The 15,384-nt window shown below is 50.6% G+C and overlaps 4 protein-coding genes across 4 annotated transcripts; all 4 read left to right on the plus strand.

The window, feature by feature from the left end:
- Positions 1-1,427: 1,427 nt before the first annotated feature.
- Positions 1,428-3,762, plus strand: N7443_009027 (putative sister chromatid separation protein (Src1); the record flags this gene model as incomplete). The annotated part of the gene is made up of 3 exons (XM_056889083.1): positions 1,428-2,377; positions 2,433-2,981; positions 3,132-3,762. The coding sequence occupies 3 exons, from the start codon at positions 1,428-1,430 to the stop codon at positions 3,760-3,762; spliced, it is 2,130 nt and encodes a 709-aa protein (XP_056738385.1).
- A 4,260-nt stretch (positions 3,763-8,022) lies between these two features.
- N7443_009028 (Zn(II)2Cys6 transcription factor domain-containing protein) lies at positions 8,023-8,587 on the plus strand (the record flags this gene model as incomplete). The annotated part of the gene is made up of 2 exons (XM_056889084.1): positions 8,023-8,187; positions 8,261-8,587. 2 exons carry the CDS (start codon positions 8,023-8,025, stop codon positions 8,585-8,587), a joined length of 492 nt encoding a protein of 163 aa, XP_056738386.1.
- A 1,302-nt stretch (positions 8,588-9,889) lies between these two features.
- N7443_009029 (Zn(II)2Cys6 transcription factor) lies at positions 9,890-12,202 on the plus strand (the record flags this gene model as incomplete). The annotated part of the gene is made up of 3 exons (XM_056889085.1): positions 9,890-10,752; positions 10,802-12,104; positions 12,158-12,202. 3 exons carry the CDS (start codon positions 9,890-9,892, stop codon positions 12,200-12,202), a joined length of 2,211 nt encoding a protein of 736 aa, XP_056738387.1.
- A 1,327-nt stretch (positions 12,203-13,529) lies between these two features.
- N7443_009030 (mRNA-binding protein NAB2) lies at positions 13,530-15,032 on the plus strand (the record flags this gene model as incomplete). Its single annotated transcript, XM_056889086.1, has 2 exons — positions 13,530-13,912; positions 13,976-15,032. The coding sequence occupies 2 exons, from the start codon at positions 13,530-13,532 to the stop codon at positions 15,030-15,032; spliced, it is 1,440 nt and encodes a 479-aa protein (XP_056738388.1).
- Between the last annotated feature and the right edge of the window lie 352 nt (positions 15,033-15,384).

Raw genomic sequence — 15,384 nt, forward strand, 5'->3', positions numbered from 1 at the left:
TACAGGTCACATATATATTATTTCCACTTTAATGATGACCCATGGCTCTTTGAGCTCTCATTCGGCTTTTTCCCCCCGTATTCTTCTCTTCCCTATCTCGGTTCTGTTCTACGTGGGCGGCGTCTCACGGGTGGGGAGTCTTTCAGATTGATTTACGATGCATCTGGGGCGTGGAGCCACGGTGGATATTCCTTTTTTCTCTTTATTCTCTCTTCTCTCTCTTCACGGCTTTGCTTGCAAATGTTGTGTATGGTGTGTCTCATTGTGAATATATGGTCATTCCTTGTACTTTGGTCTCTTTTCGGGATGTCATTTTGTTGATCATTTCTGTTGACTAGAAATGATGAATCGTTCTCAGTTGGAGTTTGTCTTCTATTCGTATACGTACAGGGAGGTCAGGGCGACCTTCATTATACGACGTACATAGGCGACTACACATCTGGGCATATCTTATTTATTTTTCCCAATGAGCCCATCGAGTTTAAAGATGTGTTTTAAAAGGGGTGTTTAAAGTAATATCTTAGGGGAGATGTGTATCAAGGACACTTGACGTCTAGAGGGTACCCAGAGAAACAAATGTCTTAACTAAGCCCATTTGCAATATTTCCTTGGTCCAACTGTACAAGGGTTGAAATCTGAGACTCTTTGAAACGAGAAATTTGATTCATTTTCATCCGGAGGATACAACTTGATGCATCCAGGGTTTCAGAGTGATGGTTTTGAGGGTCGATGTTGGTGATACCTTTCTTATTCGCTATCACCAATGCCGAGCTGAGATGGCTTCCAGCACGTAAACTCCAAACAATGATAATACTACCTGGTACTAAAACACGAGATTTGTGGAGCATAGGTGTATTTTAAGGAGACTTAGGTATGATTTTTAAAGGACCTCTCACTCGCCTCGATGTATTTGTCGCTACTTAGCTACCCCGTCTAGGTATTTTGTCCGCCAGTGGCAAGATCACGTGGCGCCTTTGTTTGCTTGTACGTCATCGTGCGACGAACGGCTTTTGTTTTCTATCCTTCGTCTCCGTAGCGCTAGAAAGCACATCCATCATCCCTCCAGGGCTAGGACGAAGTGCCATCTAAGGTCTAACCAAAGTGCCCAGCCGGTTGTGCTCAAGCGCCATTGCAGCCGCCCCGCCTGTTGCCCCGACTACGAGCCTGACCAGCCGTCTCTGGTCAAATTGACAAGTGGACAAACATCCACTTCGGTTTTCTAACCCTGCACTTCACACCCACTTCCAAAAGCAGGAGCGATCGGTGGCTTTCTCCTCTTGAAACACTGACTGGACGTGTACTGCACCGTGCCACCATCCCTGCATCGCGCCACTGAGCCACACCAACCTCGGTTAGCTGACCGTTTGGCGACTTCATCAGTCCTTCTCCAACCAGTCGAGCCCCCGGCGCTCCCCACGCCATACACCATGGACGAAATAGAATACCTGCAGCCAGGATTTGACCTGAGCTCCCTTACCATGCCCCGTCTGCGCAACATTCTCGTCAATCACGATGTCTCCTACCCTGCCTCCGCGAAAAAAGCACAGCTGATCGCCATCCTGGAGGACGAAGTCCTACCCCAGGCTAAGAAGATATTGCGCGATCGCGAAAGAGTGAGGAGGACCAGCGCCGGGATAACTGATATGGGCAGTCGAGCCTCATCAGTCGTCAGCTCTAGGGATGAGCGAGAATCCATGCCACCACCTGCCACCCCATCCACCGTCGCTTCAACTACAAGCACAAGACGCGGCACATCTCGACGAAGCGTCCGTGCTTCTACAATCGAAACTGACGAGATGCTCGCGCCAGCCACCCCGGCTACCTCCAAGCGAAAAAGCACCGCGCGGTCGGTGGGCAAGCACCCTCGTGCGTCGGATACGGAAACCGGTGACGACAATCTCGCTACACCGATTGTTGCTGTCGGTACCTCACCGCGCAAATCTACCGCGCGTAAGATGCGGCGCAGCGAGGTTCTACCTTCCATGGAGATGGATGACTATACTCCTGTAAAGGCTGAGCCTAGGGACGATGCTCTCCTGACAGACGACAATCCCTTCCAGAGTGGAAGCCCGGATTATAGTGCGAGTCGGAGGTCTAGCTATGAGCCTAAGCGCAAGAGTGGTGGACGCTTGTCTACTGAGAGCCCGGCCCGTAAGAGTGGATTACGGTCGCGGAAATCGACTACTCCTGGTAGCGTTAAGCAAGAGGATGGGATTAGGGCTCCTACGCGGGAATCTTTTGACTTTGCTTCCCGCCTGAAGCCTACCAAGGAAGAGACCGAGGAATCCGAAGAGGAGTCCGAAGAGGACGAGGAAAGTGAATTGGGTGCCGGCGAGGAGTTTACGCCGGAAGAGCAGCTTGCTATGGAGACCGAGCAGTATGCACCAGTCACCCAAGTTCGGAAAACGCTCGCGCAAGCAAGGGAAGACTAGTATCATCGCGTCCTGGTTCGTTATCCTCGGGGTTCTTGGTAGCTTCGGTGCCTGGTGGCGCAAGGAGAAGATCGAGATTGGCTACTGTGGTCTTGGAAAACCTACCTGGTCGCTCACTGAGACCAATGTCCCCGAATGGGCAAACGTTCTCGAGCCACGCTGCGAGCCTTGCCCGCCTCATGCGTTCTGCTACCCCGACTTTGAGGCTCGTTGTGAGCACGACTTCATCCTCAAGCCTCACCCTCTCGCCATGGGCGGTCTTGTACCTGTGCCGCCAACATGTGAGCCCGACAGCGAGAAGGCACGCCGTGTCAAGGCGGTTGCGGATAAGGCCGTAGAGGAACTCCGGGAGCGAAGAGCCATGTATGAATGTGGTCAGCTCACTGAGGATGGAAAGGCACCATCACCTGAAATCAGCGAGCCCAAGCTCAAGGAGGAAGTTGCCAAGAAGCGTCGCCGAGGCCTCAGCGACAGCGAGTTTGATGATCTATGGAAGGGGGCCATTGGCGAAATCGTCGACAAGGAGGAGGTCGTCAGCAACACCAAGGAGTAAGTCATCCCTCTCTGATGGACATCTTGATGTCTCCTTAGTTCCGCATTTTGTTCCGGGTCCCCTATCCCGCGGCCGGATTTCTTTAAAAAAGGTCTTGGTTCTGACATTGTGTATTGGAACTAACAGCGGCGCCCTCGCAATCACAGACCATCCGTCCTCATCCTATCATCAACATCAACAGCCCGACTCCCACTCACATGTGCCGCCCGCCGCTACGTCCGACTCGCTCTCCTCGCGTATCGACTACCTCTTTCATTTCTAGCTTTGGTCATTGCGGCTCTGGCCTACGCCCGCTCTCGTGTTCGGGCACGCCGCTCTGATATCGCTCGCGTGCCCGAATTAGTCGCAACTACTCTCGACCGCCTATCCACTCAAGCTGCATTGCATGCCCGCGGTGGCGCCATAGAGCCCTATATTCCTATCAGCCAGCTGCGTGATGACGTCCTGCGCTCTGAACTGCGGGACAAACGGCGCGAAGAGCTCTGGGCCCGAGTCCGCCGTGTCGTCGAAGGCAACGCCAACGTCCGTGCAGCCGTTCGTGAAGGCCGCAGCGGCGATGTCGCGCGATGCTGGGAATGGATTGGCGGTATCGGAGGCGCCGGCGGTAACGGCGCCGAACTTGAAGGAAGCGCTCGTCGCGAGAGTGCTCGCTTTTCACTGCCTTCTCCTGCGGGGAACGCCGACGTGGATCAGCATCACATGGACGAGACCAAGGACGAGCTAGCTACTAGTCCTCGACCAACCCGCCGCTGGGATGAGGGCCGTCCGATCTACTGAATCCAGACCCGCTTCAGGCGGGTGACCCTTGGGCATCCTTGCATCTTTTGAGATGTATTGGTTTTGATATCCCGCTCTGAGTGCACGAGACGCGGCATTGCACATTCGGCTCGCTTATTTTCTTCACGTTTTACCCCCTTTTCCCTATTTCTCCAGTACATATTCGTTTCCCTGTCTATTTTAGCTTCATATGAAATGTTCAATACCCAGATCCTACCCACTTTAATAGCTACTACTTTCTTATATCATCCGAGTACTACTATTGACTAATGGACTGCTTGACTACTTGACTAAATAAATAATGAATGTCACAACCTCATTAGCCACACAGACCAAGACCATATGTATCAAGCCCACCTGGGTACTCGTGTCATCTCACCGACGATCTCGACGATCTCACCATTGGTCCCACGACCTTCATCTCCCGCGCCCAATTCCTGCCAAGTCTAGCGACAAACTCGTAAATCATCTCTCCATGCCGTTATCGAAAAGACAGCATGCTCCTACAGTACAACCACTTCCCAATCCATCTGATCCAGTTATAACATTAGGATTGCAGGTTCGTGGGCGCACGTAGGTATATGCATATGTCCAAGTACGCAATCTACCAATCCAAGTAAGGGAAATGACCTGTCAGAACGGCCGGGAATCTTCGCCGGGCAAAGTCCTAGGTGCCTACTAGGTAAGAAATAGAATTAGGACTAGGACCAAGACTGGAGTCAGGGTCAGGGCTAAATGTGGGGGTGTAACTGCACGGACTGGACTGAACGTAATACAGCACCTTTTTTTTTTTTTCATTTGTATTCTGGAACTTTTCTTTTTCGTGCTTCGGGAAAGTTTGGCTTGCGCCTTTTTTACTGTATGGGAGTATATACGTATTCGGTGCGGTATGTGGCTGTTATTCAGATCTTCGCTGTGGGTAGTGAGTCAAATTTTATTAATAAAAAAAATTATTAATTTATTATTATAATTAGCACTACTAAGTACTCTTTCGGAAGGTATTTGGTTTGGCGAGGGTAGTTGGTATAGATAATAGCCGGAAGCTGGTACACGCTTTCGGTTAATTAAGCTTTTAAGCTAATCGCCATTTTATCTACTATGCAGGTTGCAAGCTTGTGCCGCGCAGTATGGATACTACTGAGTCGTGCAGACGCACAATGAATGTCTAGAGGCGAGACTCGGATGAGTCCAATCAAGGTCGCAATTTAGCGACAACTGGCGAGATGCTGTACTGCTTATTCCTGACGGATATCATTCGTGGGCTGAGCTTCCGATAGAGGGGGGTCTGCTTGGTCCGTTTAGGGTCCTGCGCAATTCGGGTTGACTACTTGCAGTCTGTTCTCGCCATGCGGAATGCCGGCGCGACGTATCTCCGCTCGTACTGTACAGTAGGTGGTAGGTGTTGGTGATGGAGCTCACCTATCATGCCCTGGAGGTAGGGAGTACCCCTGGGATATCTGGGCACAAAGCGAGACAGGCCTCGCTTTTTATTTATTTATTGTGGTGTTCGCAACGTGCCTCGGGTCATCCGATGTCCAGGGAACTTGGGTCTACTGTAGAAGGAGTCGGGGTGTTAGGGTAGACTATTGATGGCTTTGGCCAGGGAGGTTTGGTTGCAGCGGGCCTACTAGTGGCTGGTAGCGTCTGCAGGTCATGATTGCCTGCCCAAGCCTCCATCGAAGGCGACCTGGAGGATGGAGTATCTATGAGTCTCAGAGCCAGGATCCAGGATCGAAGGACTTGACCTGTCAGTCTCGAGGGGGTGAATGGCAACACGCTAGGGGTGGAAGACGTGACGTATCTGGAAGCCGGGGAAGGCGTCTTTGCAGAAGGACACGGACACCCGCGACTGTTATCCGGTATTGCAGACGCCAACCGGGCCAATTCGAGTCTAGTGTAGCTTCATGACCTGGTTGTTGGGCCGGGTTGCGTTCACCCAGAACAGGTGACGCTGCCAAGTGGGCTGCCAGATCTGTTTGGCTCGGGTAGACAAATCATGCTGCTGGAAACCGGGTTCCTAGGATCGGTGGGAGTGTCAACTGAAAGCGGTGGCCAGATTGCTGGGACTAGTAGAGTGTGCGGTTTCGCGGCTTGTCCTTTTTCGCCCTTTTTCTAGGGTTCGAGGGTCCTACTATACGCCTGGCATACGTGCATTTCTAGTGCGGTGAGTAATTACTATTGGTAATAAATTACTTGAAGTTATTCAGAGGTAAGAGAGGGTCTAGGAAAAGGAAGGAAATATCACTCGCGGCGATACGCAAACCATGTGGTGATCTCGATCCCGTCAAGTAATTGGAGAGGTGGAGAGTCCGAGAACTTGCCGAGGAAGGTTTAGCGTGATCGAACACAATTTCTATCTAATGATCTGTTGATCCATTGAACAGGGTCAGAGGTCTTACAGCAAGTGCAGGCGTGTATTTCGTCACTGTACACGCACGGTATACCATTCTTAGAATAGCACTTTCAAAGTCGTTCAATAGAAGCGTGTCAAGCCACGCGGGGCTCGGTCGAGTGGAACGTTGGGGGCGAGTGCCACACGTCAAAAGGGATCCTCAGACGCATTTCTGTGTCATATCACATTTCCAACAACCAACAACCAACAATCTACAATCTACTGAAACACCTCACTAGACCATTTCGGTGGCGACTCTCGCCCATCGTTGACATTCATTTGCTCGGGCCTTCGGGATAATGGCTCCAGCCAATGGTGTCTTCGACGGCCCCAAAGAGAAGCCACACCGTCCTGGCGCCGTATCTCTTACCTCTGTACATCACGATGACCGCCATTGTACGATACTCGTGTAGTGGCGGCAAAGCCACAGTGGGGGTGGCCAACGCGGTGGAGTTGAGGTTTGAGAGCGGGTGGCAAATCTTCGAAAGGTCAGGACTCTCTCGGGTGCCTGAGGCTGGGGCCATGCAGGTGATTTTCTTCAACCATAGGTCTCAGGTTCCTTAAGGATCGGAGGGAGGCCCAGGAGCGAGAATGCCAAGTACTAAGCGGGCGAGACCTCGTACAGAAATACACGTACCGAGATGAAGCGGATAACGGGGCACAGTCTAGGGCCACCGGGGACAGGCTTGGATAACCTTGGAACCAGACCCATCATGATTGGGTAGAGGCACCTAATGATCAGCGATAGGAATCCTGATTCCCGATTGAACTAGATCAACTTGGCTGCATTCTTGCCCGTGACGCCCGGATGACATGTCCGTCCTGGCTACTTTGAGGCTCACCCTATGGCTGTCCTCGGAAATGGATTCCGACCCCGCCAGTCTGAATCCACTTCTACCCTTATGTGTATCTCGCCTCGAGGGGGGAAATGGGCTTGCATTGTAGAATAACGAGCCAACGGGACATGGCCGAGGCCCTTTCAACCCCGAGACGCCCGCATAACTCGTCTGTCGCGTTTCCTTCGGAGCAAGGCCTATCAACATATCCGCTCGCGTGAAATGAATACCAGACTGTTATAGACGGCGGCGGGTAGGCTTCTTTTGGCGCCGGGACGGGGGTTGAAGTAGACAGCAGACTGGCCTGAAACGGTGTTGCAGGCTACTACATATTGTATAGGACTCAACGCGAACACCCAATTATCATCGGGCTACAAAATCGACATTGTAGTGGTTTTGGCAATGATCTGTCCGTGGTGGCGCTGGAAACGGAACGTGTATTACAGACATACACATACACCTAACAGTACAACGTTAGTGCATAGGAGCAGATCGCTGTTCCTGGCTAGCTTTCCATGGCATTTATTACCTTTATTTAATTTTCCCTTTTCCTTCCGAATTTCCATTACTGATACATGGGACCCCTCCCCCCGGCGCCGTCCCTAACAACCCCCGAGACAGTTTTAGGGGAATGCCAGCTTTCAGAAAGATCCACACTTCCGCCACACACGCAGCTCTCTTGATTACCTGCCATTCTCTCCTCTCATTCTCTCCCTATCCCACACACAATCCCACCCCCGTTTTTATTTTATTTCTATTACTTGGCGATCCTCCGTCCACCCTCTTCCTCCACTTACCTTTTTTAGCGCCCGGAGCATTGCGCAGCTTCTGTGCAGAAATTGTCTTGACCATACCGGGAGGGGCTAAAAATCAGCTGTGCTCCGTCCCACTCGATAATATGATTCATGTGGCATAGACTATGTTTCTTCATAGTGGATTGTCCTGATAGTCAAGAGCCATAATTCTTCCTTTCCTTTTCTTCTCTTGGTCTTATTCTTCCCCTCCCATCCACATCTTCCACCTACTTTCGCCATGGGCGACGTAGGCAAATTTAGGCCGATTGCGCCTCGGACTGTTCCTCCAAACGGCGGAAGTGGGAGCCCTCAACCTCCGAATGGCAACGGAGGTGCCTCTGATGACGGCAGGATGAAGCGGGCCTCCACAGCCTGTAAAGAGTGCCAAAAACGTCGAACAAGGGTATCTTCACCTCTGATTCCCTCCTCCCTCCCCATCATCACTCTTCAGCCCGTATCTAACACTTTCTACTTAGTGTAGCATGAGTCCTATAAGTACTAGCTGCACTGAATGTGAGACGCATGGTCGAGAATGTCTCTACGATGAAACGTCGGACAAGCGCCGCAAAGCAGCGGCAAAGCGGACACAGGAAGATCTCGGCAACCTACGGGAATTCGTGGAACAACTATTACATCTCTTACGGGCTGGCGATAACAACACGGTCCAACACCTCATCCACCAGATTCGATCCGGCGCCTCGCAGGAAGACATTCGCGCCATCACCCTTCAATACCTTACTCAGACCGGCCAACTCAATTCCAACGTGGTGAACAATAATACCAACTTCTTTAATGATCAATAGTACCTTGGTGGTCTAATTATCGACATTGTCTTCATTGCATACCACTGGAGTGAATCTGGATTCGTTCTTCCCCATCATCCGTGCACATGGCAGTCCTACCCGCAGGGATCATTTACTCGGATCGATTCCGTGCATGGCACCATCCCGACTGCGAATCCGGATTCACCATCGGGGTGGCTGCTTGATTGTTAGCTGCTCTTCATACGATCGTTCTGTTTTTCTTGTTCCAATTGGAATGGGGGGCATGTGCATTGTTCATAATCGAGGCTGGAGGTACAACCCGAGTGGGCTCTTCGAAAATGCCTCGTGCGAAACCTCCAAACTGAAACTTGTCACAAATCATTGGTCCTCCGGCCTTGTATATCTTATTTTTCCTCCGAGCCCTAGCCCTGTATCTTTCTACTGTCTCCTTGCCCGAGTCACCGTGGTAGACTAACGCCTTTCTATACTCCTATACCCTACGACAACATACTAATTACGATGCATATGGCCCCTCATTTTATTCTCATGGATTCGGCTCCTGTAATGCGATGTCGTGTCTTCCACGGCTTCCCTTTGGTTCCTCGAGCGTTTCGTCTGCGGAAAGGTGACGTGGGTGACGAATTTTTGAAATTGCATTGGGAAATATCCTGCGCTACAAAAGCTTTGACTTTGAAGTCTTCTACAGGCCGTGTGACACTGGCCTCGAGTCACCGGTGATCTACTGTTTACGCCTACCCTGTGGCTCGCGGGTCGCGGGTCATGCTAGTGACGTTGTTTGGTTGTTTGACTCTGAATAGCCGCTATCAAAATGAACTAGACTTTTGATTCTGCGATTGATAGATACTGAAGCAAAATACTTTACAACACAATTTGGCCCTAAGACCTCGTCTACGGTGTACTGGGAAAAAAACATTCTGTATAGAACATAGGCAAAAAGAAGAGCAAAAAACAAACAAACAGGATTGAGATTAGCTCAGAAGTACCGAACATTATTTCAATTCCAACTAATTCAAGTCCGGTAGGACTGTATGCAGTGGCAACTGAACCCAGCAATGGTTCATCAACTCGCTTCTGCACGGTTGGTCATCCGATTCAAGTGCAGCGCTTATTCCCGTACAGTATGTAGATCCCACTCCAAATACCGTCCAACAAAATGACATTCAATTGCGCATTGACATTAGAAATCCGGGGAGAACGAAAGTGGAGAGAGAGAAGAAAGCGCACGGGTTGACTCCGATCGCGGGGTTCTCTCCACCTCCTCCCCGGATTCTTCTCCTCCTCCTCAACCCGGAAATGCCCTGACCAATACAGTACCCACGAATGGCAACTAGCGCAGGAACAGCCCCAGGGCTGAATCCTGATCTGCCCTCCCCGGGCCACGAGTCACCCAGTCGCAAGCGGAAACCGTCCGGCTCACTGCCGTATAAGAACGGCAATCGCCAGAAGATCACGCGCGCCTGTGATTCTTGCAAAGAGAAGAAAACCCGATGTACTGGTACCTTGCCCTGCACGCGATGTACGCGACTGTCTTTGTTCTGTAGATACAACGCCGCCTACTCACGAGGGCTCCCGCCAGACCCTCTGCCGTCGGGAGATGAGCCAGCATGTCGCAAGGTTGGCCGGGTGTCTAACGGCTCGCGGTCTCGTGGCAGTGCAGGGGCCGAGACGGATCGGGATTCTGGCAATCATGCTTTTATAAGCCGCGGCCCTTTATCTTTGCGCAATTCGCCGGAGCCAGGATCTACTGATTTCGAAGGCAACTATATTGGCCCTGCATCTGGAGTGTCGTTTATCAATCGGGTGTGGAGTCGGTTGAATCAGGATGAGACGACGCATATTCCCAATGAAGTGCGGAATGAGTCTTCGGCGAATACGGCCGTTTTCATGTTTGGTGATAAGCCGTACTCACATCCTCAGGATGTTGACTTTACGTTGCCTTCGTTTGAGACGGCAATGGAGTTGGTGGCTATCTATTTCGACTTCTCTATGGTGACTTATCGTTTCCTACATCGGGGTAGTGTGGAGAAATGGGTCAAGCAGGTATACGAGAATAATCTTTCTGTGTCGAATCTTCCTGTCGGAAACATGGTTGCTCGGGCTACTATCGTTCTTATGATATTTGCTATAAGCACGATGCATACTGACCTCGACCCGGAAGGTTTATCAAATGGGCACAGTGAAAGGTGGGTACTCTCTCAGAGAACAAAATGTAATTTGCTGACCAAATGGTAGCGAACGCTGGTATGCAGCTTCCAAATTCATGTCATCTCTAGAGTCGGGGCCTCCCCGATTAGAGACCATTCAAGCTCGCCTTATCCAATGCTTATATCTGCTCTCATCATCAAGAGCGAACGAGTGCTGGTACTCTTTTGGAACCGCCTTACAAGTCGTAACCGCCCTCGGCTTACATCGCAAATGCCCCGTCAAACTATCCAAGAAAGGCTGCACGTACTTCGAACTCGAACTCCGGAAACGCATCTTCTGGAGCGTCTACACTCTAGACAAGTACCTCAGCATAATGTTCGGCCGGCCCCGTCTCCTTCACGACGAGGACATCGATCAAGAATTCCCCGACGAGATGAACGATGAAGATCTCCTCGAAGAAGACCCATCCCGCCGCACCGGCTCAACAGACAGCATGATGATCGCCTCAGTCCTTCATTACCGTCTCGGCCTCATTCTAGGCGACATATCCCGCCAACTCTACAGCATAAATCCGCTATCCCGCACCACACCTCTCGAAACAGCCGTCCGTCTAACCTCGGACCTTGAAAAATGGAAAGCAAGCGTTCCACCCCTCTTCAACAGCGTTCGTCCAGCAAGCCTAATCCCACCACTCTGTCGCCAAAGCCAAGTCCTCCAATTAGCCTACTCCCACGCCATGATCCACGTTACCCGCTCATTTCTCCTAAACGACTTCACGGACCTAAGCCGCAGACCACGAGACCCGCATCCCTTGGTCAGCGCGCACGCGCATAAATGCATCGGCGCAGCAGAGGACATCATGACGCTAGTCGATAGTCTCGCGCAGCAAAAATTATTGACACAGTCCTTTTGGTTCACGCATTATGTGTGTTTCTGCGCTATTCTCGTCGTGTATATTCATATTATACAACAGCATCGCCAATCGACAGTCCCCAGCCCTTCAGCCTCGAGCCCAACGGATTTCGACAAGTTACATTCCCTCTTCTGCCTTGCGGAACTGTGTCAGCAGCATCTTGCTGAGGCTACGAGGAAAAATTGTCCTAGTCGAAGGTATGGGATTATTCTTGAGGAGTTGAGGCGGGAGGTTCATAGGCAGATTGGTTCAGATGATTCATCTACAACGAAAATTAGCACTTGGAAGGATGAGGCGGGGCTGAGTGTAACACCTAACGGACATGAAAGCGAGCCTGTAGGTGCTCAGGCTCAGAATGTAGATTTCATGCCGAGTATCTTGGAGCCTGGGGAGTTCGGGCCTATTAATCCAATGGAGGATGCTGGGGTTTTGGAGAATCTCGAGGGCTCAATTTGGTGGGCTCAGTTGGATTCCTGGGTAAGCAGTCCTTGGCTTATTGGCTGGTTTGTTGCTAATGGATGGTTTTACAGGCACTTTCTAGTTTTCCGAATGATTCTTCGACGTTTGAATTTTAACAATAGACGTGGTCTCTAAGTATCTGTTGTTCTCGTATGTGGATTCATTGTATGAATTATTCTATAGACGAATGCTCGCTTATTTCACGGAGCCCTATGGTGGCTACGAATAATAATCCGAGTTGCTTGGAACTGTATGGGAGAGGAACACGATAGGCTCCTTCTTACGTACTTGGTACCCCGGGCTTGTGCATTTGAACACCTGCATTCCAATCTAAATTGCATACATACATGTGTATGCACAAATCCATAGCTTAGTTGTATATATCTCTAGATAAATTATCATCCGTTAAAAATGATAATGGATCCATTCAACCTTTGAAGCTGAAAATTTACTCAATATGATGATATAGACCGACTGGGCCATGTCAATTGCGAACATTAAGTTGGGAAACTTTCCAAGTCTATCATAACGACCCAATTTAATTGACAAAAAGAAAGCGCAAAAGGCTTGTTCGGATACATGAAGGATTAAGAAAAATTAGCAAAAATGGACTCGCGGGGAATCGAACCCCGGACCACTCCCATGCTAAGGGAGTATTATACCACTAAACCACAAGCCCAATTGATAGAAGAAAGGCACGCAATTGAGCTCTTCGAGGCTGAATAAAATATGCCTGGAACAATGCCTTTGTCGTGCGTGCATCTGATTCCTAAGTGGGGTATATGCGCACTTCACAGTTGTAAATATAGGCGGAAGTAACCTCACCATGGATGCGAATCGTAAACATGAATAACTCCTTTTCCTATTTAAGATGTCTGTTTCACAGAACAATTAATATTCTAGAAACTTGATCTGAAACTGCATGAATGCGAATGTCGCTTTATTAAAGGCTTTGCTTGCAAGATACCTAATGTATATTGCGCCTCTTTGCTCAAAATACTCAGTAACCGTTCATCAAGCCTGCTCCACCGCCGCTACAAAATACCCATTGTCTTTTTGGTTTAGAAGCTGCTTATAACTGACTAGTCTTTAAGCAAAAATTCAATCTACGACTTTAACGGACTACGCTTAGCCTCTTTGGGACTGTTATGTTTGACTCATTTGCAACCGGCTGTATCACGTGACAACAATCGCATTTTCGCCTTCCCGAAGCTTTCAGTTATCGCGTCAACTTCTTGCTGAGCTCGAGAGTCTTGCTACCAGAACCCACAGCACATCCTTCACTACACCGGAAATCTCCAGGCGCAACACCCGAATTTCATCTTACGCCTGCTCTCCAGTGCACTGAACTCACCGAAAGCGCATCTTCTCAGGTGGCGCGAAACACCAACCTCTCCAAATTTGGAGTCCTCATTCGAACATCACTCTCCTCTGTATTCCAATATGCTTCCGACAATCACCCAGGATTCGCCGCTGGCGGCGGCCATCGCGGAGACTATCCAGCCGAAATTGGTGGAGATGGGCTGGAGCGACGCCGGCCAGGAGTCTGCTCTCATTGAATACATTGTCCTGATGCTGGTTAATGGCAAGTCTCAAGAACAACTTGCGACCGAACTTTCGAACGATTTCCTCGGTCTCGACGAAGGTGACACACAAGCGCTGGAGTTCTCAAGATGGCTGTTCGGACAGGTTGAGATTCTCAACCAACAGATCAACGGTGTTTCGAGTCAACCTTCGGGTGGACAGGCTCCTTCATTCGGACAAGGACCTGCAAAGGCGCAGTTCGAAGGAAACGGAGATGCTGAGATGGGTGGCACTGATTCCATGTAAGTTTGCCTTTTGAACTGCACCATTTTGCGATATGCTAAACTTGTCTTTTCCTTACTTAGACCCACTGGACCCAAGTCGATGCGTAACGGAAACCAACGAGGTGGTCGAGGAAGAATGCTCAACCATCTTAACCACAATATGGACCGCACCGGCGACGCCGCTCTTCATCGTGTTAACGGACAACAAGGAACTGGCCGCATCGGTGGCCGCGGTCGAGACCAGCGGGGTGGCAGAGGAGGCCGCGGAGGTCGTAACATGGGCGGCATGGCCATGGGCATGGGCATGGGCATGGGTGGAATGGGGGGAAACATGGCCAACGGCATGATGCAAATGAGTCCCGAGAATCAGATGCAGATCATGTCCATGTTGGAGGAACAGGCACGAATGATGTCCCAGCTTGTGCCCGGCTTTGGATCGCCCGCTATCAACCCATCCTTCCAGAACAGTCAGACCGGCCGCCCGCTCGGTGAACGTGTTCAACGTCCCGGCCGTGGCGGACGTTTCCAAAAAGGCGATCACAAGCCGCGCCAAGAGGGAGGCGATGTCGACATGGATTCTTCAATGAGTGGAGGGCAAGATGAGAGCAATACTGACAGCGTCTGCCGTTTCAACCTCCGATGTACGCGCAATGACTGCCCATTCGCCCACCAGTCCCCTGCCGCCCCCGAAGGCACCTCAATCGACCCCGCTGATATCTGCTCCTTCGGCGCGGCTTGCAAAAACCGAAAATGTACTGGCCGCCATCCATCACCGGCAGTCAAATCTTCACACCAGGCCGAGGAGATGTGCCGATTCTATCCTCACTGCACCAACAAGTTCTGCCACTTCAAGCACCCCAGCATGCCGCTCTGCCGCAATGGAGCTGACTGCAAGACTGAGGGGTGTAAGTTCACTCATGTTCAGACCGCCTGCAGATTTAACCCCTGCATGAACCCCAACTGCCCATACAAGCACGCTGAGGGCCAGCGGGGTGCATTCAACGACAAAGTCTGGACCCCCAACGGCGGTACTCATGTGAGCGAGCGCAAATTTGTCGATGGCGAGGAAGGAACAGAGGAATTGATCAAGCCTGAGGCTGATGCCGACGGGTCTCAAGGCCAGGAGATGACTGCGTGACTCCGCCTGAATTGATTTTATGAACGGATGCAATGCCGAAGAAAGAAGGAAGAAGGAAGAGGGAAGAGGGAAGAGGGGAGAAGGAGTAAGAAAGACAGCTCTGCAAAGGAGCAATATTGTGTACAATCTGATCTGTGATGATGAATGGTGGGGAGGGCGTTCATACTTTGATGCATTTTTGCTAATCTCAGGACATTTTGAGTCTCATTCTGTACATAGATATCCCCTGATATTCACCAAAAGAATAACGCGACGCGAGCGATACCGCCTCAATCAAGATTCTCTGTTTAATCGTAGTTGAAATTGTAAAATGACCTGTAGGGTTCTCTGCTCAGGGCTGCGCGCCAGCTTA

The sequence above is a fragment of the Penicillium atrosanguineum genome (genome assembly GCF_028827265.1).
Source record: "Penicillium atrosanguineum strain IBT 20685 chromosome Unknown utg000007l_segment0_segment0, whole genome shotgun sequence".
Taxonomy (NCBI): domain Eukaryota; kingdom Fungi; phylum Ascomycota; class Eurotiomycetes; order Eurotiales; family Aspergillaceae; genus Penicillium; species Penicillium atrosanguineum.